This window comes from Platalea leucorodia (genome assembly GCF_965183815.1).
Source record: "Platalea leucorodia genome assembly, chromosome: 5".
Lineage (NCBI taxonomy): Eukaryota > Metazoa > Chordata > Aves > Pelecaniformes > Threskiornithidae > Platalea > Platalea leucorodia.
The window spans coordinates 26,455,930-26,479,003 of NC_138827.1; the positions used below are offsets into that span (position 1 = coordinate 26,455,930).

Here is a 23,074-nt window from a genome sequence, read left to right on the forward strand (position 1 = left end):
CTCCTAGGTACGTGAGTAGGCAATTATAAAACTGTCCAAAAATGGCTAAACTATGATTTCCCAGGTGCTAAGCAGCATTAGCTGACATCTAGTGAGCAACTAAACAGGAAATAAAGGAGAAATCCTCATCACAATATTTTTTTTTTTAAAAGGTGGTGGTTTTGTCATATGCTGGGTGACAACACCAACAAACAGCCTCCAGACGGCTCGTACAGTCAGGATATTTATAGAAAGACCCCGCGCACAGTGGGGAAAGGATGCTGGGATGGCTCCTGTGATGGGGCAGGGCTCCAGCTGCATGGGGACTGCTTGGAGAGCTTTTGCAGAGCCCCTCGGGTCTTGGCCCCACTGTGTGCGAGAAGGTGACGAGCTTGTACCCCACCATCACAGCAGGCCAAGCGCAGAGGTCATCAGCAGCCGTGTCTCAGAGCATAGACTGTGCCAGGGAGCGGCAGCTCAGCCCCGGGAAGGTACCCAAGCCGGCAATGCTGTGGTCCAGCAAGGCAACCATCCCTGCTACGCCGGGCACGCCAGGCCAGGGCAGCTGCGTCTCCGGCTCAGCCCATCCCTACTGCTGGCTCCGGCAGCAAATGGCGATGACTGCAGCTGTGCTGCTGCCCGGGATGCTGGCTGCCACGCAGGTGTCGTCCACAGCATAGGCTCCCATGGTGCCGGGGCTCTGGGAATGGGCGTTACAGCCTGTCAGCGTCCAGCCGTTGTCACAGGACACCGTCACCTAACAGGGGAGAAGAGGTCATCCTCCACAGGTCAGCAAAGGGGCAGGGGTCTGCCCATCCCCAGTGGTCCCTGGGCTCAGGGTGATGTGGCCAGTGTCACACTGAGCCACTGGACCCTAGCTGGGTGGGGTGTCCCATTACAGGTGGGCAACTGGGGACACCAGTGAAGGCTGAGGTTGCAGTGGCTGCAATGAGATGCAAAGCCAACCTGACCCCCCATCAGGGCGGCAGAGGGACAAGGAGAGGGGAGGACACCACCACGGTGGAGGAGCGTGCACCATCCCTACCTTCTCCGCAGAGCCCAGGGACGTGCGCTCCTTCACCCGGCACTCGAGGCTGGTGGCAGGGCAGCACAAGGCGTGTGCCGTTACCTCCGTCTTGCCGGCGCAGTGGCTGGGCCCGCTCCCCGGCCCCGCGACAGGTCTGCCGCTGTCACCCAGCGCCGCGGCTGGGGAGTGGAAACTGCACCCTGCCGAGGGAAGGGGGGCTGGCAGTGTGGGGCGGCCACGGCAGCACCCCAGTGCACATGCAGGCGCTAAGGGATGTCCCGGCTGAGCCCCGAGCCTTCCCTGCCTCCATGCATGCAGAACATGTCCCCCTTCCCTGTCACCTCAGCACTCACACCCACCCGTTTACCCCCAGGTCCCAGAGTTTTTCTGGAAGAAACATCCTCGGCCACCAGCGTGTTGGCTCAAGGCTCTGTAACCGGACATGTCAGGCATTACCGGTCAGCACGTGGTCCTGCGGGGAGCAGCCGGCACCCTCAGCCGCCAGGGAGCTGGCGTTGATCCAGCACTCGGCCCTGGGCCATGTGCAGCACCTGGCGATGGCGTAGACGCCCTGGCCCCGGAAAGCGTTGTGGGCCACGCACTGCTTCTGCCCGTCCTTGTCCTGCAGCCGGAGCAGCAGGGCATCACCGGGGGTGCTCGGGGGTCTGGGGACGCCCCTCCGAGGCCGGCAGGCACCCTGGGGGACGTACTTCTGTCTCCGCACCCCCTGCTCACCTCCATGTGCTCCCCCAGCCGCCTGCCGCTGTGGGAGAAGCTGGAGCAGCTGAGCATCTCCTCAGTGCCGGCGCAGCGAGCCACGGCCGTGGCGTGCCGGGTGAGCCCTGAGCGCGCCGACCACACCGAGCGGCAATACAGCTGCTCATCTGCAAGGGGGCAGATGGTGTCAGCAGCAGGATGGACACCCACAGCAGCACCCAGAGCCCACGGCATGGACCAGGCTGCCAGCGAGGGCTGGCAGGTCTCCCCCCTACCCTCTGCGTGGAAACAGCCATGCTCGGGTTTAGCCATACCCAGCACAGCTCAGGGAGGGACATGCCTCTTCTTACCCTAGTAAGGGCAGAGCTCTGCTGGGCACCCAGCAGGCGGCCAAGGTTTTTACCTATGCCCAGCTGGGTGGGCAGCCCGGCCACGCTGTTGGGTGTCTGGAGCCGCTGCTCCTCAGGGAACCACACCATGTCCATGACATTCTTGGTGGCGAAGTGCAGGAGGCGCTGCCGGAGCTCGGTGAGGCTCAGCTGGGGCTCGGCGGTGAGCAGCATGGCGGCGATGCCTGCCAAGAGACAAGGGGGGCCATGGTGAGAACCAGGGGCCACGCAGCTGCCTATGCATGACTCCCCCAACTCCAGAGAGACAGGAGAAGGAATCACTGCAGCCCATCATCCACATGCATAAGATGCGGGAGCTCTGTGCCGGCTGCAGCACCCAAACATGCCGAAACCGTGGCACAGAAAAATGTCCCCAGCACAGGCAGCCCCGATGCCCTGCACCTGCAGGGACACATGCCCAGCGCCAGCACAGCTTGGGGCAAGCGGAGAGCGAGCCCTGCCCACCACCCCAGAGCCCAGCTCGCCTGCCACATGCGCGGCCGCCTGTGACGTCCCGCTCTGCGCCGTGAAGCACGTGCTGCAGTCACTGGAGGCGCCAATGATGTCATCCCCCGGGGCAAACAGGTCCACGCAGCGGCCAAAGTTGGTGCCCAGGGTGCCGATGGAGGCAGGCTGGTCCTCGCTGTTGGTGGCGCCAACTGTGATGACCTGCCAGGGCGGTGACAGAGGGGAATGTGGGCGGGACGGGATGCGCAGCCCAAGCCCACTCAGCCAACTTGGTGCTGGAGCGGATGAGCCTAGGGAGGGGGCAGCGTGTCCCCGCACACCCCCACACCTCAGGGAGCCTCCCCAGCCCGTACCTCTGGCTCAGATGCTGGTGAGTACAGGCAGGCATCGTCCTTGTAGTTACCAGCAGCCGCAACCATCACCACCCCCATCTGTGCCATCTGCCGACAGCCGGCGTTCAGCACACGGCTGTACGCGCCGGCGAAGGGCAGCAGCACCACCAGCGGTGCGTGGGGCTGAGCCTCCAGCGTCGCCTTGATAAACTCCAGGCCTGGGGGGGACAAGATGAGGGACAGGACACTTTCGCAGGATGGCGACAAGGCAGGGGGCTCCGGGAGGGAGCGCGCTCCTCTCCAGGGCACGGGGTGACTCACCGATGAGGGTCCCACTGATGGTGCCCTTCCCCTGGCAGTTCAGCACGCGGAGGCTGCGGACATTGGCGCCCGTGGCCACGCCGGCATCGCGCCCGCTCAGCACCCCAGCCATGTGGGTCCCGTGGCTGTCACACTTGCTGGCCTGACACAGGCACCACGGTTTTACGCCCCGGCCCATTGCATCAAAGCAGGGTTGGAACACTCCAGTGTCCTCCCCATCCCACCCCACCCCTTGTGCTTCACACCAGCTAAATCCCACTGCAGAATAAATCTTCAAAAATATTTTGGGGTGGGGGGAAGATAAAAAATTATACTGTGCAGAAGGAGAAAAGCTGGCAGAAAGGATGGGGGAAGCAGCCAGCCTTCCCTGGGGCTGTGCTGGTGCTGGGCTCCCCTGCGCACGCAGTGGTGCAAGCCGTGCAAAGCAGCACCAGCACCCACCACAGGGTGCAGGCAGCCTTTTGCGGCCCCGGGTGTGGGGTGGACCTCAATTCCCTCTTGCAACAACACCTTGACATGCACCCATGCCCCCCCAGCCTGCCTTCCCCAGAAAGGAGCCCTGCCCTGCTCAGCCACAGCCCCAAATAGACCATACTGAGGGTCCCAACATCCCCCAGCACCACAGCTCCTGCTGCTGTGTCCTGCTCAGCATTTTGCCATGGGCCGAGTGACTCTCCTGTCATGGGAAGCCCCACAAACCTGTTCAGGGTTCGGTGGGTGCAGGGGATGCTCTTGCCAGGCTGCAGCATGCAGCACCTCGACGCTCACCTGCCTGTGGAAGCGGGTGCCGTCCTCCTCGGGGACGCTCTCGAAGTCAGTCACAAGCACCCTGCCCTCTATCTCCCGATGGGTGCTCTGCACACTGGTGTCCAGCAGGTAAATCTCCACCAGGTCACCTTTATCTACCAGGGACACAGCCGGGGGGAAAGGCAACCACCGCTGCGGTCAGCCCAGGCCACCTGGGATGCTCCCAAAGTGCAGCTCCAGACCTGCAGCACCATGGGGCAGGGGGATATCCCCATCCCCTTGAGATCAGGAGAGGGGACGGGGTCACTGACCCTTCCCCGAACCCCCGTGGTCCTCCCCCCACGCCCCAGCGCTTACTGGGAGGGCTGTAGGCGCCCGAGCTGGGCTGCGGCGGCACAATCCTGCCCAGGTTCCAGGGGATGCTCTGGGCAAAGACGTAGGCGTCCTCCTCGACGTACTCCACGTGTGGCAGCTTCAGCGCCTGCGGCGAGGAGGTGCAGCGCCCGGCGTGGTGGCAAAGCTCCTGTTCCCCCCAAGGCTGGGGCTGCCACCCCCCACCAGTGCCCACCCCTGCCACTGCCACCCACCGCGACCCACCGCCCTGGGACCTGTCCTACCGTGTCCAGGACGTCGCTGCTCATCTTCACCAGGAAGGCGGGCAGGAGGTGGAAGACGTGCAGCAGCTCGGTCAGGTATCCCCGCCGAGCCGCTCGGGCCTGCAGCCGCCGCGCCGCGCCTCGCACCTCGGCCTCGCCGCCGCCTGCCCGCAGCACCACCACGTAGCGCCCGGGCAGCCGCCACGACGCCTGCAGCGGGGACGCAAGCGTCGGGCTTGGGTTGTTGGGCACACGCACGCCTGGCCGCCCCCGCCGCCCCGCGCCCCTCACCTTGGCGGCGCGATGGAAAGCGGCGGGCCCCGACGGGGCGGCCCCGACGGCGGCTGCCTCCTCCTCGGCCGCCCCCAGGGCCAGCACCAGCTCCTCCGCCAGCTCCGCCGCCGCCGGCGCCAGCAGCAGCGCCAGCAGCAGCGCCAGCGCCCGCGGGGCCATGCCCGCCCGCAGCCCCGACGGCGAGCGCCGAGGAGCCCGCGGCCGCCGAGCCCCTCAGCGCGGCGCGGCCCGGAGCGCGGAGCCGCTGCGCGCCCGCGGAGGAGCCGGAGCGGAGACGCCGAGCCGAGGAGCCGGAGCGGAGCCGCCGCTGCGGCTTTGCCCGGCGCGGCGGGGCGGGGATCACGCCACCGCCGCCGGCCCCATCGGCCCACCCGGGCGGGTTAACCATTAACGGGGCCGCGGGCGGGAAGGGGCGCCGGGCGGGCGGTGGGTGGCAGCCGCGGGGGCAGCGGCGCGGCGCGGGCTGGCGGGGCGAGGAGGGGAGCTGGCGGCGCTGCCCGCACCAGCCGCGGCTCGCCGGCGAGCTCGAAATTCCCCCACGAGTCCCCGTGCATCTCTGGGGGCTCTGGCAGGGAAAACGCAGACGCTCAAGGACTATTTTCAGAAAGGGCTGAAAGCTTTTATGTGCCTCTTATTGGCTTACTTCAGAGATAAATTTCCGTGAAAGCCTCTAATCCTGTTTAGGCATTTTTTACAGAGTCGTCACACATCGCAAATATTATTTTCCCGGGACGCGGTTGGTGCTTTCCCGTGGCTCTCACCGCTGCCTTCCACCTCTTCCCTCCCGCAGCGCCGGGCTCCCACGCTGCCCCGACATCCCCAGTGACCTTCGGCAAACCCCTTCCCTGCTCCTTGCTGTTGAGGGAAATAGGGATTTATTATTTTTACTCGCTATTTATAAGCTCCTCAGAGCTTTTATGTTTTATATGGAGGCATGTGTTTTATATGAATATATGTTTTGTAATTATATGTATGTTTTATATGGATACGTATGTTTTATATGGATGCGTATGGTTTATACGGGTGTATATATGTTATTTTTAATGAGACCTCGAGTGGGTGCCTGCACCCTGGTTTGGGTAACTGGGGGGACGCCGGAGCCCACTTGCCACCCACTCTCTGCCGTGGCGAGCTGACATGGCCAGGGTCCGGTGTCCAGCAGGCTCCTCACAGGGCCAAGTCTCGCTCCTGATTTTTGGCTCAGCTTAATCAGGCGCCGCTAAGCCCTCCTGCAGGATGGAGCTGATGCCTTGGGGCACCTTCAGGGCAGCTGAGCACTGGGGAACCCCATTTCGAGGGGGACAGTCTCCCTCTCCCTGCAGAGTCGCTCGCTTCCTTTCTGCACAGGGGACAAGCTGTGTCCGAGGGAAGGCTGGAGAGCCCAAAGAGGAGGGGGTGGAGAAGGCCCCCCAGCCCCACACGCACCCCATGTGCTGAGCAACACAGGGAGGTCTTGGCATGAATACCCAGCCCCAACGCCTGTACAGGGAGTGGGAGAGACACCCAGCCCCGGAGCTCTCTGGAAGGAGTGGATATCTGAAGAAAGATTTTTTTTTTTTCATGGAAAAATACTCAGAAATAGCAAAAACTTGAACGTTGCAGAGAAGCGATCCGTGTCCCATCCTGGCACACAGGGGAGCTTCTAGCAGCCATTGCTGCCGCTGCTGAGGGCAGCGGTACCCTCCGGCTGTGTCTGTGTAAAGGGGGGAGGAGGGAGAGAGCAGAAGAGGCAACAGAGAAGACCTCCAGAAGGGGGAAAGGGCACCTAAATCCCCTGCTGCCCTCCAACCCTGGGGAGCCGCGGAGCTGTGGGGCAGGGCTGGCAGAGGGCAGGCTGATGCTGGGCCGGGGGTCCCCGGCATCCTGCTGTGGCTGCAACAGCGGGAGGCCTGGCGGCGAAAAAGAGGCAGAAAAACCTAGGCCCGCACTGTTGAGGGCCATTTACTCTGATTTAAGCACATAGAAACACAGGAAAGTCGTGATAACTTAAAGGTAGAAGGGGCGATCTGCACCAGCCGGGAATCGAACCCGGGTCGCAAGAATGGGAATCTTGCATGATACCACTACACCACTGGTGCGCTGGCATTTCGGCGCCCCACGCGCCACCAAGGCCACGCGGCGCGACCCCCTCCCGCGTGGGCTGCGCGGGCGGCGGCGCCAGCCCCTCCCCCCGCTCGGCCCCTCCGCGAGCGCCCCACGGCCGCGGGGCTCCGCCGGGGACACGCGGGGCGAGCGGCCGGGGACACGCGGGGCTCCGCCGGGGACACGCGGGGCGAGCGGCCGGGGACGCGGGGCTCCGCCGGGGACACGCGGGGCGAGCGGCCGGGCGCTGCGCCCCCCGGGAGCCGAGGGGCGGCCGGGGCCTCGGGCTGGGCGCAGCTCGTAACGCCGTGCAGCAACGTCCCGCTTCTCGCAGCGTTTAACCCCGTCCGGCGTGGGGGAGCTGAGCCCTTCGGCCCCGGCGGCCTCTGCGCCCGGGGTGCTCCCGCCGGCGGGCACGGCAAGGATGCTTCCCCATCCCTTCGCCGAGGGATGCGGGGACCCAAATCCAGCTGCCCATAGGGTCCCGGGGTGGGGGGAGAGGCTCCAGTCCCCGTCTCAGCCCTCTCCTCTGCCCCCGCCCAAGGAAAATGCTTTTGAAAATTTTCTTCTGCCAAAAGTGTGAGTGAGTCCCAGGACATGAGGTGGGCAACAGCTTTCGGGTCTCTACAAGGCTCCTACGCTCAACACAAGCCAGCGACACAGGGCCACGTCCTGCCCCAGGCACCCTCCGGAGCCCTGCGAGATGTGGCCCCATCCAACGGTGTCCCTGCGGCCACCACGCTCCCCCCCGCCGGGAAGGACGGGCAGGAGTCGAGTAAGTGTAAACAGTTGGGTAATGCTTCCTCTTGGACAGCCGCTCGCGATCCTGTCGGCAATATTTAGCAAACACCAGCGTCTTTGTTCCCCACCCTCCTGACAGCACTGTTGGCCATAAACACCCCGAGCGTGCGGGGTGCTGCCTGTCCTTTTCCCCTTGCTGCTGCGGCGACGCGAAGGTGAGCAAGGGGTGCAGTGACACCAGGGAGGGTGGCACAGGGGCATGAAGTCCCCAGGTAGAGCCATTTCTTGCACCACCCTGAATTGTACCGGCAAAACGCTCACTGGGCGGCAGGGGAGCGCGGGGAGCATCATTTCCAGGGCTTCCATGCTTCATCCCCCTTGGATGCCAGAGGACAGCTTTCCCCCTGCTTTTGGACTTGTCAGCCCACATAAATTTGCTGAAGAGCCGCTCTGCCAGCAGATATGTGCCCCCAAGCCTCCTGGGGCCATGCCGGCCACATGCGGCATCTAGCCCAGCCTTACCAAATCAGGGCGAGGGACTCTCGGCATCCCCATACTATTGGATCTGCTGATGCTTTGATCCAAACCCAGTTGCCTTGGGGAGGCTCAGCCACGCAGCTCCCCGCGGCCCCGAGCTGCCGAAGGGCAGGCGGAGGTCACAGCTCCCAGCGGCGCTGCCGTCTCTGCGTGTTGCAAACAGGCTGCGGAAAGCCACTGCGTTGCCCCTGTCGTGGTGACAAACCAGGCTTAGCTCCATCAGCGTGACTTGAAACGAGCGCTTATTATTCAGAGGGAGTTTGGGGATGGCGGACGCCAGCATGCAAAGCCACCCTCAGTGCTGCGGCTGTTGACACCGACCCCGTGGAGAGAGAAAATGTTGCCCAAAGGCACCACCTCGAGCGGCCCTCAGGAAGCCACAGCCATCACCAGGGTTTCGGCTCAGCCGAGTCGTCCTCCCTCTGCCCCTGCCGGCGCTGGAAGCTGGTGCTCATGCAGGAGATGGGGAACAGCATGGTCTATCCCCCACATCACCCCTCTTCCAACCTGAAGACATGAAGGCTGCCTGCTGCCGGAGTCTCAGGATCTAATTTTAATTCCAGGGCAGCTTTGATAAGAGGGAAAAAAGCTTTGTGGACATGTCTGCCTCATAAAGCCTACCTGGGGTGAATACATCTTTACCTACCTAAACGCTGATCCTGTTTCAAGCAGCAAAGCTAATCTTTTCCCTTCCTAAGGACATTATTTAGCCCTGATCCTGCCCAGCCAAGCATTCACACTTATCTGTGCCCACCCAGGGGGCTCTGGAGAGGGGGGCCTTGCTGCTGGCTGTCTCCTCTGCTGCAGAAATTTGGGGGTCAGGAGGTGGTGATGCTCCCCTGGGGTTTTGCAGGATAGCAGCCTCCCCTGCGGCTGGGTGGGCGCAAAGGGCGCAGCATGGCACGGGGGACAGGCAGGAGCGTGGGGACTCCTCCATGCTGCAGGCGCTGAGCATTCAGGGGGCAGCCCCAGCCCCTCTCTTCCAGGCTGCGATGTCTGCATCCCCTCCACGAGATGGGTCCATGCCAAGTGGCCATTCTCCCCAGGAAATCAGTTTTCAGGCTCAAAAAGGCAGTCGCTATCCTCGAGCAGAGCGTCTGGCCCCTCTCGGAGCCCATAATAGAGGTCCTCCTCCTCTCCAGTGCCTTTGCGGGGGGAACTGGGGTGCTTTCCCCCCGCGGGGGAGCTGGTCGGGGTGCAGCCAGAGCAGGATGGCGGGAGGGCTCGGCCCCGTGGCACTGGGCTGCCGGGCACGGAGCCCTCCAGCGACGGCGTGTCCATGTCCTCCAGGAGGGATGCCAGTGGCGCGTCCCCTGGGGCCGGCCGCGGGGGGCTGCAGGAACAGAGAGGGCAGGGCGGGGGTTACACTAAACACAGCTGGGCTGGAGCTGGAGTTTCCCCTGGAACCTGCAGCTGCTGGGCTCAGCGTTGCTCAGCCAGCGTCCCAGCATCACCAGTCCCCTGGCTGGGTGGCTGGGGCACCCTGGGAGGGCCCTTTCTCAGCTCCCAGTGCCTGCCTTTATGGGGACAACCATCCTGCCAGGTTCCCTCTCCTGCTCATGGGACAAAGTAGTGGCTGTCCTCGCACGCTGTGCCCGCATCCCGGGGAGAAAGCAGAGCGCCTCGTCCCAGCTGTAGCTGCATTTTGGCAGAAGGGGTGCCTGAGTCCTACAACCCAAGGCTGCACGGTGACTCCCATTGCCTGCAAAGCACTTCTGAGATCTCCTGGACCAGTGCATGGGCATCATACAGGGCATCTGGTTTGAGGGACACATACTAAGTGTCTCATTTCTATCAAAGTCTGACCAGGAACTTGGGATTTCTTCTGGTGAGAGACATTGCTCATATTTATAAAATGAAAATAAAGGCAAAATGCAAATCACAACCAAAGGCAATCCAGATTTCCTCCTGATTTCACCCTGGTAAATAATTTGGTACTGAGAGACCCCATGGGCTGAGACACTGTCCGGGCTCCAGAGGGGCAGGAGAATCTGGTGGTTGGTGCTGTGAGAGCAGCAAAGACCCCTCTGCCTCCTCTCCCTCCCCCCACACTGGGGGTCTGACCCACCCCTGGTTTCACCTCGCATCCCACCAGTGCCACCCCGACCCTGTGGGCCTCGCATACCAGCTGCCTGCTGCCGTTTCCAGCTGAGGCACCAGCTCTCCGTGGGGGTCTCCAGCACCCCCCAGCTCCCGGTGGACCTCTGCTTTTGCCTGCACCACCGGCTGGGAGCAGCTGCGGGGTCTGGGCTGGACCATGGGTGGGAGTGGGGCCGAGCCCACTGCCTGCCTCTGGATCTGCTCGTAGGATGGCAGGCTTTTCTCGTAGGTGCTGGTGGCCTCTTGGTTGTGGCAGGGTACGATCAAGCTGCGGGAAAAGGAGGAACAGGGTGCTGAGCAGGACCTGGATCGCTGTGGAGCCAGGAGGTGCTCGGGGACATGCACAGAGGACTCCACCAGGTGCTTTAGAGGCCACTGAGGCCACACCACTGCCCAATCCAGCAGCAGAGCCAGAGGGTCCTTTGCAGAGTGATGCCCGCAGGAACGCAGCTGGATGCTTTGCACCCTCCAGCATCGCTCCGGCTCCAGCCCCGGGGGGGCTCAGCCAGCCCTTGCCTTCCCCACCCTGGCCCCTGCTTGTCATTTTTTGCTGCAATAGGTGCAGTTGTCCCCAGTGTGCTCAGACACTGCCCTTGTCCCCGGAGGCACACAGATAACCATGTGTACAGATGAAAACACCCGCCAAAAGTAAAACGGCCACCGGGGCCAGGTACTGGGACCTACCAAGTGTCCTTCTCTGGCAGCACAATGGGTTTGTGGTCCAGGAACCGCTCAGCCTCAAGGTCCACAGGAACAAACGTTATCTGGGGGTAAAAGAAATGCAGAGCCCAGGGCGCTGCGCTGGGCATCACGGGGAGCCTCGGCCCTCGTTAATGGTAAAAAGTCCAGGGTGTCCCTTCAGCTGGGATTTTGGTCTTTTCCCAGCACATTTGGATGTCTTGCTTGGAAATGGGCTTTTTGGGGGAAATCAATAAGGGATTGAATGAACTCGGCGCTGCCTCGCTCTCAGCACCTTGTCCTCAGCAGGGTGACGTGTGTCCCTGAGCCCAGGGTGGGTCCCAGGGCCCACGGGGGAGGTCGGTGGCCAGGGACAACAGCAAGGGTGCCCTGTCATTGAGCCCCAAGCACAGTGACAAAGCCACATCTCCCTCCTCACCAGGGCTGAGCTCAGCTTTGGGGGAGCTGGAGTAAGCTTCACCCCAGTCCCAGGGGACTCAGCTGGTCCCGGGGGTCCCGGGTGGTCCCAGGTCCTGGGGTCCCATCCACCACCCCACATTTCGGGGTGCAGCCAAGCTGTTGATGGGCCATCCTGCAGCACTGAGATCAACCTCACAGCCACCCTGCCCTTGGAAAAAAGACTTTTCTACCAGCTCTGTTTCCCAGAGCAGGGACGCGTGGCCGCCCTCCCGTGCTGGCAGTGCCCTCTGCCAAGGAGACCGGCAAGTGAGGGCTGTGCTTGGGGGGGCTGAGCCCCTCCGGACCTCCATGGCCATGACAACCCCTTCTTCTGAAGCCCTGGGAGCCTGACGAGCCGCTGGGCCCCGTGGGTGCAAGGAAGGGGCTGGTTTGGGGGGTTTTGCATGGGATGAACATGAGCTGATTTCCTTGGGCTTATTCCCCACTACCTGCTTGGCAAAACCCCAGGCTTCGGAAGGTGCAGAGGCACAGTGGGGTGAGGAAGTGGGGCTGCATCCTGCAGGCATCGGTGGGGAGGTGTAGCAGGGTGAGAGCCCCCCACACCAACACTTCTCCCTTCAGATCTCCCCAGCTGGCTTCCCCCTGGGACCTGCCGCAACCCCACCCTATGGATGGGGAAACTGAGGCACAGCCCAAGGCTACACATCCGCAGTAGCGAAGGAGCTGAAGCCCGCCAAAACCCAGCTGAGCCCTCAAGCCCCCAGAGATGTGCAGCGGCGGGAAGGACCCTACCTTTGGGTAGCACTGGCACATGCTCCAGGTGATGCCCACGGCTACGAGCAGGACACCCAGGGCGCAGAAGGTGATGTAGATCTGGGGTTTTTCCACGCTCATGATGAACATTCCCGTCATCACCAGGAAGAAACCCAGCATGATGAATCCATAGCGAAAGGTCTTCTCGGCCATGGGTGCTGGGTGGGAGAGGCAGGGGAGGAGAGATGCCGGTAAGCCCGTTTACCTGCGGCCGCTGCCCGCTGAGCACACCTCCAGGGTAAGGCAAGGAGTGGTTTCTTTCTCTGGAGGCTGCCAGAGGCTGAGGATCAGCTGCACATTGAGCCTGGTCCTGCCCAGGGCTGAGCCAGCCAGTTTTTAATGGGTTTGTAATGAATGCAAACACCAACCCGCCGTTCACACTCCAGTGAAGCTGCCCGGCACGTGTCCGGGTAACCTTCCCTGCAGGCACGCGCGGCCGGACCCCACGCCTGGGGAAGGGACATGGAGGGAGAGGGGGGGCACGGCGGCAGAGACGGGGACCCGGAGAGCAGTTGGTCCCAACGGGATTTTCCCAGTCCTGGGGCTGGAGCTGGACTTGGCTGTAAATCGGAGCTGGCAGAGCCCCAAAATAAGGGGGACGCCAGGGCGCAGCATGTTTTCAAGGGCTGCGGGGCTGCAGCAGGGGAGGAGGGAGTGCTCCGGGGCCTTTTTGGAGGCCAGTGGGTTGGGAATAGTCCCTGCCTTGCTCCGGCTGGGTGCTGGGGAACCACCGGTGGGGCTGCCTCAGTGGGGCAGCAACCAAGGGAGCGAAGGAGGGGCTAAAGCCAGGGGAGGATGGAGCAGTGTCGGTTCACCCAGGGGAGCAAGGACATAGCACCCATGTGCCCTGTGTTTGCTTGAGATGGAGCAGGGGTGTTAAAAGGTGTCCCCTTCCCACCACACAGACAGCAGCAGTGGCTTTAATTAGCCTTCGGTTTGTTCCCTGGCTTGCCTGCCGATGTGGGAAAGCATGTATCTGGCTTATGAAAAATACTATATTATATTATAAATAATATGTTATGTTTGGCTGTGGCTCCACAGCCACTCTGCAGCCCTGCAGGCCTGCAGGGGGCCCAGGGCAGCCCGTTATTTTGGTGGGATGGAGCAACTGGCAGCAGCCCCCGATGAAGTTGGCGTTTCCTCTGAGCAAGGCTGCAAACCCGTCCTTGGTGGGCAGGGAGGGGGGTGAGCCGCTCAGGGTGTGTTTTTATAGGATACTGCCTGAAATGCCAAGTGCACTTGGATGCCCTGAATGCACGTACGAGCCACTGAGCATCTCTTAAAGCAAATGAAGTGAGGCGTGGGAGTCACTATGCAGGGAAAGCAAGGTGGAAGGGATGGAGATATGGCTGGAAGGGGCATTGAAAAGGCAGGGGAGCGAACGGAGCTGTTTTTTCTACAGCCAGATTCCTCGTTCTTTGCTGCAGCTTTTATTATATAGCTCTTGCTTTGAGTGGGCAGCCCCTGGCCTGATACGAGCTCCCCAGGGTTGGTCAGAGCAGGGAATGCAAAGCATCTGCAACCAGCAGTGGTTTTATTAAAAATACGAAGGCTTTCAAACATGCCAGTTACCCCCGCTGCTCCAAACGCATCATCCCCAGGACCCGCCATCCCGACAGCCCCAGATCGCTCAGAAAGCCAGACGGACCACGCCGCCTTCCCCCTCCTCACCCACCCTCCTCTCACCCTGGCAATGGAAGGGGCTCGGTTTAAAGCCAAGGGACCGGGCAGCCACCCGCAAAGTCCCGGCCCCCTGCCGCCATCAGCTCAGACCCCCCGGATGCTGATGTTTTCATAGCTGGGGGGAGGAGTTGCCTGCGGCTCCCCGGGGCCCTGGGTCTCCAGCCAGGATGGGCTGGGGCGAAACAAGGCGCTGTCAGAGGAGCTGCGCCGGCGGCCGCCCTGCCAGCTCTCGTCCTCCTCCAGGTAGCGGTACAAGGGTGGCGTGAGCTCCTCCTTCCTCCCCGGGGGCTGGACGTAGGCTGGGGTGCAGTGGGCAGGTCTGCAGGTCAGGGCTTCTTCGTAGGTGGGGATGGCGCTGGTGTCCCAGTTGCTGCAAGGGGAAGAAGAAGAAACCCAGCAGCACAGCCCGTCAACCAGAGCATCCCAGCACCCAACAACTGAAGCACCCCAGCATTTGTGCACTGGACCATCCCTGTGCCCTGTCAACCAGAGCCATCCCAGTGCCCCGTCAACTCCATCAGCTGGAGCATCCCTGAGCATGATGGACACATGCGCTGTGGACAGCACATGGGCAGGTTTTGCATGCCCAGAGTCAAGGGAAGACCACATCAGCCGCTTCCCAGCACCAGGAGGGTGGGGAGCCATGCAGGAGGAAGGGCACCATCCATCAGACCTTGCAACAAGGCAATGCCGCCCAGTTCCCACTGAGTTTATTAACCCCTCACCCAAGAAGAGGAAGGGCAGGCTGGCAGGGCAGCCTCAAAGAGCTGCCCCCTCCAGCGTTAGGAGCTACAACTGTAGGTGTGGCTGACCACAAAGCAGCAGAGGTGCTGCCTCTTGAGACATCTGCCCCCTGTTCTGCACTGCGCTGCTTCCCACAGGCAGGAGAGCATCCTCATCATCTGCCTAACCCCAAAGTCACCCCCAAAGCACAGAGGCTGCCGGCAGCTGAGTGAGCGGTTTGGCACGAGCAGCCGGGCGAGAGCCAGGCATCCCAGTTCAATGCGGTCATACCCCACTCTTGCGCCCGCTGGTGCCTTCCATGCACCGGCCAAGCCTGGTGCCACTTCCAGCAGCACTTCGCTGAGCAAACACAGCTTGTGTACAGGGAAAACCTCCACCCAACCTTTGCCCTGTGCACAGCCCCGCTCAGCACCCTACGAAACGGTGTGGCCCCAGAGACGGGGAGGCTTTGAAAGCAACCCACCATCCGCTTGCTTTTGTAGATGAAAACCCAGTGAGCCGTGCTCAGGGAGGCTGCAGGCATTGGAGGGGCACACCTGGTCCAAAGAGAAAGCTGCGACGCTCTGCAGGGATGCCTCCATCCCAAACTCAGCAGGCCCCTGTCACTGACCTACCACCCGGGGCATCCATGCCATGGCTTTTGCCAAACAGCCTCAGCTTGCAAAGGGATGCTGCCTGGGAAATGCGGAGAGGGCGGTTTCTCCCAGCACAGGATGTCATGCTGCCAACCCTCTGCAGAGCGGCATTTTCTGCTTTGGAGGGCTTTGCTGCGTGAATGCCAGCGCAGCTGGGGCTGCAGGAGCTGCTGCAGCACGAGCAATGCTGGGGCAATGCCTTCCTGTCCAGCACAGGAGCTGGGAGCTCAGGGAAGGGGACATTCCCCACGGGGGACACAGTAAAGCCCTCCATGGGAGGAGGAAAACCTCCCAGACTGCCCAGACCAGCTTACGATCTCACCCCCAGATGGGCACTGAAAACCCCAAAGAACCAGGAACGTGCCTCCCACCCCAACTGAATTTTTATGGTTTTATGTTCTTAAGAGTTTCTTTTAGTGCTGCTTTTCCCCAGAGCCCAATTTATGCTGGAGCCAAGATCTTTGCTGTGACCCCATAAAACAGCACCGGGAAGGGCCAGCTGGCTCAGCTTCCAAAGCAGTCTCCGGAAAAAAAAAACGTTTTGATCAAAAGAAGTGGGAATGAATCTCAGGCTCACACAGGAAGAGTCTGGGGACCCAACAAGCAGCAGTGGTGTTTGGGGGAGTGAGGGGTCCTCCCACACCCCAAAACAGGCTTCATAGAGGGACCCTCCACCTGCACTCCCATCTCAATGCCAACCCGGGGATTATTTTCCTTCTTTTTTTCTTTTAACTCCCTTTTAACATAGATTTTGCTTCCATTAAAGATGGCAGAAACCCCATCATCCTTACAGGGCACTGCAGACCTGTGGCACCGGGGAAGGTTTCAACAGCTGGAGGTCTGGATGACTCCCCCCACTCACAAATCCAGGTGCTCTGTCAGAAAACCAATGCGGTCTTCTGCTCGGTGACTTTACTAAGGAGATGTCTGCCTCGGCCGGTGACGGCCCCACAGGGCAAGGAGAGCTGTCTGTGGCTGAGCCAGCCACGGGAGCAGCCAGCGTGGGCCCAGAGGGTGCCTGCAGGGAGGGGAGGGTGCAGGGGCTCGGGCAAGGGTTGACACTAATGAGCAAGAGCTTCTGCTCAGGGAGCAGGAGGAGAGCACAGAACTGGGTCTGGGCAGTGGCCGGCAGCACGGCGGTGTTACTGCTCATTTGAGCTTGCCCATGAGCAAGCCTCAGAACAGGCTTAGGTACGTGGCCATGCCGGGACAGTCAAACCCACCCTCGACTTCTTCCCACCCAAGCGCCGCACGAGGACGTAGCACCCACCTGCAGTTCCACTTCTCCAGAGGCTCCGCGGTGAAGTACTGCAGGTCCCTGGGGAAATGGTACTGGTAGCGGCGAGAGACTACCCTGGCGTTGGCTTTCATAGACCAGAGGAGCCCAAAGAGGAGGAGGATGCCGCCGATACCGCAGCAGAAGAAGCTGACGGAGCGGAGCAGGGCGCTGGAGGAGGAGGAGGAGCTGGGAACTGCCTCGGCTTCCTGGGGAGGCAGGAGGCGAGCCCCGCTGCTGGCCGGGGTGCCCACCTCCCCGTCGCTCCACCAGGCAAAGCACAGCGTCCCCGTCACCAGTAGCACGGCCCCAGTGATGGTCATGCCGTAGCGGAAAGAGGCAGCTGCCATCCTTCAGAAGGAGGTTTTAGGAGGGGAGAAGAGTGAGACAGGGCATGAGAGAGCCCACGTCCTGCAAGACAAGAAAGGGACTGGGTTCGAGAAGGACGAGGTCACAGAAAAAGACCTACCAGAGGAGAAAACTACTGAGCTAGGACCTCTCTGGGGGTTGCACGTTCTTCAGCTACTTATTATTGACCATCAAAAGGGGCATTTCCACCATCTCAGATGGGAAGCCCTTGTGCAGAGCAAAGTCAGCCGCCAGTTCGGACCCATAAATGTCCCAACAGCCTTGTAAACGCATCCTCATTTTCAAGAAATGACCCAGCACTCCCATGGAGGCAGGATGGAAACCCCAGCCAGGGGAGCTACGGAGGCGGCTCCGGGGACTCGTATAGCTCTTGCCTTTGGGTTTTATTCCAGACTTCCTCCCAAGCTCAGAGGAATGCCAGCTGGGTTTCTGACCAAAGCAAGGCTTATGGAAGAGGTTAGGGAGAGGGACATAAATTTAAGATGTCATCATTTCTGAATTATCAGTGCACATGTCTTCTCCTCTGAAACTGGAGGTAAATCAGTCCTGCAGTGACAGTAGGTGTCTGGCATCACTGCTCAAAAGCCCGCAGCGCAGGGGATTTCAGGGCTGCACTGCCTTTTGCTTTCTCAGGGAAAAGGGCCAAGTACCATCTCTGAAAGTCACAGAGATGCTATTTCAGGGAAAAATAAACCCTCAGATGCTGGCAACCCAGGGTACCTCATCTAGGGATGGCTCCCGAGGCACTGAGTGAGTGGAGACCCCAAAGAGCTTTCCCATGACTGACGGAGGCCACAATAGCTGCGCTCCCCACCACGACCAAGCTCGGAGCAAGGACGGGAGTGGGAATCACTCCGTACCTCTGTTAAAAGTCAGGAATGTGCTGGATATCAGGTAAACCCTCAGAGAGGCTGAAGTAGGTGTTTCTGCTATGCTGGTCAGGGGGTTTGAAGCAACAGACCACAGAGATCTATGAGGCTCTTGCTGACCCAGCTATGATGTTCATTTTGAGACTCCAGAAGCACAGAGGGGCTTCGGTTTATTTTGAAGGTGGGGTAAATACCCTGACACTGCAAGAATCTGCTCAATCTTCATCCAAACGAGCTTTTGCACATCAAATCTTGCTCCCCTGGGTCAGCTCCAGCACACACCTTCTCAGCTCCCCAGCACGATCGATCCCGCAGGTGTTATCGCCACCTTCACTGTCCCTATCAGGGTGGCTTGGGGTTGGTTTGACAACCAAAGAGATGAAGCAGTGCCACATGTTCCTGCTGGGTGGCCCTTCTCAGCTCAATGTCACTTGCTGAGAGCAACTGTCGTTCCCCAGCGCAGGAAAACTTGGGGAGGGGGAGCTGGTTTCTGATCTCTGGGGCTCTCACTCCCCCGTGCTTTCTCCAGCAAACAACAAGCATCTGCTCTCTGGGCTTGGGGTCCCCAGCCCCCACTAACCAAACAGCACCAGCGAAGGGAAGGGAAGCGGAGAGGTCCCACCACACCCCCTCTGGCCTTGCTCACTGACCAGCAAGAAGATGCCGGTTCAGCTCCCACTTCTTGACAGACAAAAATCTTTGGACTGTGTGGGATACAGTCTTTGATGACTCCTCTGTGAGGGCTTCTCATGGTGGCAGTGCCAGGGGGGAGCCTGCACATTGGGGGCTGTCCGGGACGGAGATGGGGCTCAAGTGCAGAGGTGGATGAAGAACTGGGTGACCCACGCTCAGCGCCCACCTCTGCCTTCATCACTTTGCCTGTATGTCAGTAAAATGAAGATAATCTGGTAGCTTTGGTCTCCACTCCTCCAGGCAGGGCTCTCCTCCTACAGCGGGGACTCAAATTGTACCCTGAGATCTGGAAGTGCCAAGCCAGAGCTAAGGAGGGAGCAGAAGTCCAGCACAGACTCTGTGTGATCAAGGGCGGGTGGAATTACATTATTTCAAGCCATTATTTATCAGATGGGCCCACTAAATGGAAAGCCAAATTACTTTGTAGTGAAAGAAACACCATCTGATCTAATCTACATTTAATTAAGAAATCCAATGAGAAGTGGGATTTAGGAAACCTGCAGGAAGGCTGCAGGACTGGGAGCCCCAACAATATGTTCCAGCTCTCACCCCGCGGTCACGAGCCCGAATCGCTGCCTGGGCTGGCGGTGGCCAGTGGTCCCCACCAGCAGCCGCAGCCACCCGCCAGGAGGGAGGTGGTGTTTCTGGGCTGAGAGGAGGCAGAGCTTCCCCCTGTCATGAGGGGACATGTTTAGATGCTCCCTCCTGAATGGCAGGGGCTTGGCTGAGACGAAGGGACTGTTAGAGACCGGCTAGAGATGCTATTAGATGCTGTTAGGGATCAGCATCCTCCAACTCGGCACCGAACACGAGCAGGACACAGCAGACAAGCTGGGCTCATGCTGCCTTGCAGCAGCAGATGCTCAGGAGAGCGCAAGGACCCTACTGACCCGTGAATCCAGCTCCTTTTGAAAGCATTGCATTTACCTGGAAAATTTCAGCCAATATTATTTGAAAAAAAAAAAACACAACTCAAAACACCCTACAGCAAAGCTCTTGATCCAACTGCATGGAAATTACAGGTCGTCCCACACTGAAAGCCTGGACTGAAACAGCACCAAGAAGCTGAAATGTTCAGCTCCTGCAGTCAACTCTCTCCTCATTTTGGGGTCAGCCTGGTGAGCTTTGGGACATGCTGCGATTCCCCTGGTGAGGTTTGGGAGATGCTATGATTCCCCTGGTGAGGTTTGGGAGATGCTGCGATTTCTCTGCCTGGGTACAGGGAATTTTGCAGCCCCCGGCGCTGCGCACATCTGGGAGCACTGGCAGCGAGGGGGAGGCGGACGTGGAGGGAAGGCGGAGAGCCTCTGGGAGGTGACGGATTGACAGCTCGAGAGAATAAACTCTTCTCTCTTGACAAAACCAGCGCAGCGCGGGGAGCAACGCTAAAAGCTCCTCCAGCCTACCCGGCACGTGCTCCCGCAGCGCGTGTGCGGGGGCGGCTCCTCCGCGCTCGGTGACATTGCCATCGCACCGTCCCCTTGCCAAACCCCGTCTCGGGCTGGCACGGCTCTCCTGAGCCTCTTTATAAGACCCACGATGTTTTTCTCTGCACACCAACCGCTGGAAGAAGAGGCCGAAGGAGCAGGGGTGGGAAGCGAGGTGTGATGCTGGGGCAGGACCTGAGTCCCTGCTCCCCAAGCCTGCTCCCAGCTCCGCTCCCAGGGCACTCAGCATCCCGCACATCAGGTCTCCCGCTGAGCATTTCCAGCACAGGCTTCCACGGAGGGGCTGCCCCTCCGAAGACGGCAATTGCTGGCTCCCAAACGCCCATCTCCACCCACCAGCTACCCTGACATTTTGTTCTGCCCTGTCTCCTCCTTTGACCTGCTCTGAAATAGTCTTCCCAGGGAAAGAGATTTGCACATTGCATGGACAAACAGATACGAATGGTAATAGTTTACATAGTTCCAGTAAGATGCTGAGAATAGCATCCCCCATATAAAGTTATGCAGATGGGTGATTCATAGGGTCTACTAAGCATTACTCAGAAAAACACTCTTTTCCAGCGACACAAGAAATGAAAAGAGTTTTAAATCTCTCCCACCGCCATCAAGCAGAAATCTACCTCCACACCCCGTCCCTCCGCGGCGCTTGTCCTTCCACACCACACGGGCTGGAGACCTTTAACCACATGCAGACGTGCCAAGAGGAACGACGGGGAGAGACACGCTCCGCCGAAGCACGAGTGTGTCATTAGGGAGATTCCTTCCTGCCTTTATCTGAATTTGCGATTATTATCATTATTATTATTATTATTTTATTATTATTATTATTTAGGGGTTCGGTACCCATCCAAACCATAGTAATAATGAAGCTTTTGAAAGAGCATCCGAGAAGCGCCGGCGTTGTCAGCCTCCCAAACGCAGGTTCAGAGGGAGGGGAGCCCCCACGGAGCGCAGCACACCTTGCCCCCCAGCCCCCCGGCCCCCAGCAAGGCCAGCCGCCGCCTCGGCCGCCCCGACGGCGGCGACGCCCGAACCCGACGTCCCCGCTGAAGAAGCGGCTGGCACCCGCTGGCACCCCCGGGGGGCCCGTCCCCGTCCCCGCCGCCGCCGCCGCTGCCCCCGCCGTCTCCCCCCGCAAGGGACAAGCCGGGGGGTCCGCCTCCCCCTGGCCCCCGGAGCCGGCGCCGTACTCACCGCCGCCGCCAGCCCCGCTCCGGCCGAGCGGCGGCTGCGGCGGAGGGCGGCCCGCGGGGCGGGCGGGGCCGCGGCCGGGCGGGGCCGGGGCCGGGGCGGGCGCGGTGCGGCGCTGCCGGGCGCCTTCGGGCCCCTCCCGGCCCGTCGGGGCGGCGGCCCGGGTCGCTCCTCGCAGCGCCGCTCCGGTCCCCTCCCGACCCGTCCCGTCCCGTCGGGGCGCGGCGCCGGCCCGCAGCCCCGCTCCTGGAGAAGGGGAAAAAAAAAAGATAAAAAAAGAAAGAAAAAGGCAAAGGAAAGTCTCCCCGCAGGCGCTGTGTGGCTGTATTCGGCTTGCTAAGGAGGCGGCTTGCTGGGGGGGTCTCATGGTCTGCGAGTGCTGGGGAGGTGAGGCCGGTAAGGCTGGACGTGCCCCGGGTGTGGTGGTTCCCGTGCTCCCAAGGGACGGGTAGCACAGAGCCCGTCACCCCCGGGGCGCAGGGAACAGACGTGTCAGGGACCTGGAGAGAGCTTCGGGCCGCACAGCCCGTGAGAGGTTCCCCGGGGACATCACTACCCTGTGGCCGGCACACCTCTACCCTTGGACATCACTACCCCATGGGTGGGACACCAGTACCCCGCGGTACATGGGTGGGACACCCACGCTGCAGCACGGGGGGATCTCGGCCACAAGCTTTGTGACCACTTTAGTTCTCCTCACCTCTCTGGCAAATGCCAGTATTGCCCCTTTTTCCCGGTCCCAGCTGGATCTTTTTGCCCTGCAGCACCCATGAGGGTACCTGGATGTTAAACAAGCCAAGGCTGCTCTGATCTGAGGTTCAGGACGGTCCGTACGCCTGGCCCCCGGATTCACGCACAGTTCCTCATCACACAGGTGGAGGCAGATTTCATTAACAGCTATCGTGCTGCCCGGTGCTATTGCTGTGCACTCACACGGATCCACGGCATTGCTCTTGAGCTACAGCTGAGCATCGCTGACAGACAAAGCCATTTCTATGGATACCCCTGCGCTGTAGCTGAAGCCTGGGCTGCTGTTCCTACAGTGCTTGCAGCTCCTCACCTTGCTGGTTCAAAAACAGCTCAGGGTTTTATCTGCACAGGCTGCAGGGACTGATGCAAAGCCCCGTCGTGTAATTCCTATCTATCATCTGCTTCGTATGTGCTTGGTAGCCACTCAGGCTAGCTGGAAATATGTGGGTGTGCAGTCCCTTTTACCTGCAGACACGGAGGAGTTTTACAAATGGTAAACTGAGGCACAAGAAGGGCTGGTTCACGTGGGGCTGGCCCTGTAGCAGGTTGGGTCTCCATTGCAGAGGAGCATGGGGCAGGGGTCCCCAAAGCCAGCACGCCAGCATGGCCTCACCCCCGGGCTGGGATGCAGCGGGGTCCTTGAACCCCAGGGTGCAAATCCCCAACAACAGATCCCACACCTCCTCCAAATGCTGTGGTCACGGCTCCTTGGCAGGACAGAGGTTGGCCCCAGGGATCCCAGGAGTGAACATCTGGATTCCTCTGTTGCAGATACGCCGGTGCTGAGCACTCGCATTACCATCCACGAGTGATGCAGGCACTGTGAATCACCAGTTCCCCTATCAAAGGACAATAAGACATCTTCTGCTCATTACCTGCTCAGATATTATATTTAACAGAAATTTGACTGTCAAATGGCTTCTGAAGCATTTCAAGGTGGCGTTTGCACACGGCTCTGTGTGCTCTTCCTAGCACAGGGCTGCAAAGAGTGAGGTGGCTCAGTGCCAGCGCATTGCTCTGGCCCTTTGGTCCTCCAGCCCCAGAACCAGCTGGGGTCTTCTGTCTTCCCCAGAGGGATGGCCTACAGGCAGCCACGAACCCACGACAAACATTTTGCAGCAGGGCAGAGCTGCAAGTGCTTAGTGTGCCCACCACAGAAGAGTGCCAGCACCTCT

The 23,074-nt window shown here is 60.6% G+C and overlaps 3 protein-coding genes across 3 annotated transcripts; all 3 read right to left on the reverse strand.

The window, feature by feature from the left end:
* Positions 1–568: 568 nt before the first annotated feature.
* Positions 569–5,029, reverse strand: PCSK9 (proprotein convertase subtilisin/kexin type 9; the record flags this gene model as incomplete). The annotated part of the gene is made up of 12 exons (XM_082313973.1): positions 569–736; positions 1,025–1,206; positions 1,463–1,628; positions 1,742–1,890; positions 2,127–2,297; positions 2,598–2,781; positions 2,934–3,130; positions 3,234–3,375; positions 4,002–4,135; positions 4,338–4,461; positions 4,598–4,786; positions 4,868–5,029. 12 exons carry the CDS (start codon positions 5,027–5,029, stop codon positions 569–571), a joined length of 1,968 nt encoding a protein of 655 aa, XP_082170099.1.
* A 4,251-nt stretch (positions 5,030–9,280) lies between these two features.
* BSND (barttin CLCNK type accessory subunit beta) lies at positions 9,281–12,394 on the reverse strand (the record flags this gene model as incomplete). The annotated part of the gene is made up of 4 exons (XM_082311963.1): positions 9,281–9,563; positions 10,356–10,598; positions 11,015–11,094; positions 12,221–12,394. 4 exons carry the CDS (start codon positions 12,392–12,394, stop codon positions 9,281–9,283), a joined length of 780 nt encoding a protein of 259 aa, XP_082168089.1.
* A 1,614-nt stretch (positions 12,395–14,008) lies between these two features.
* On the reverse strand, positions 14,009–16,929 carry TMEM61 (transmembrane protein 61; the record flags this gene model as incomplete). The annotated part of the gene is made up of 2 exons (XM_082311859.1): positions 14,009–14,294; positions 16,574–16,929. 2 exons carry the CDS (start codon positions 16,927–16,929, stop codon positions 14,009–14,011), a joined length of 642 nt encoding a protein of 213 aa, XP_082167985.1.
* Positions 16,930–23,074: the final 6,145 nt, after the last annotated feature.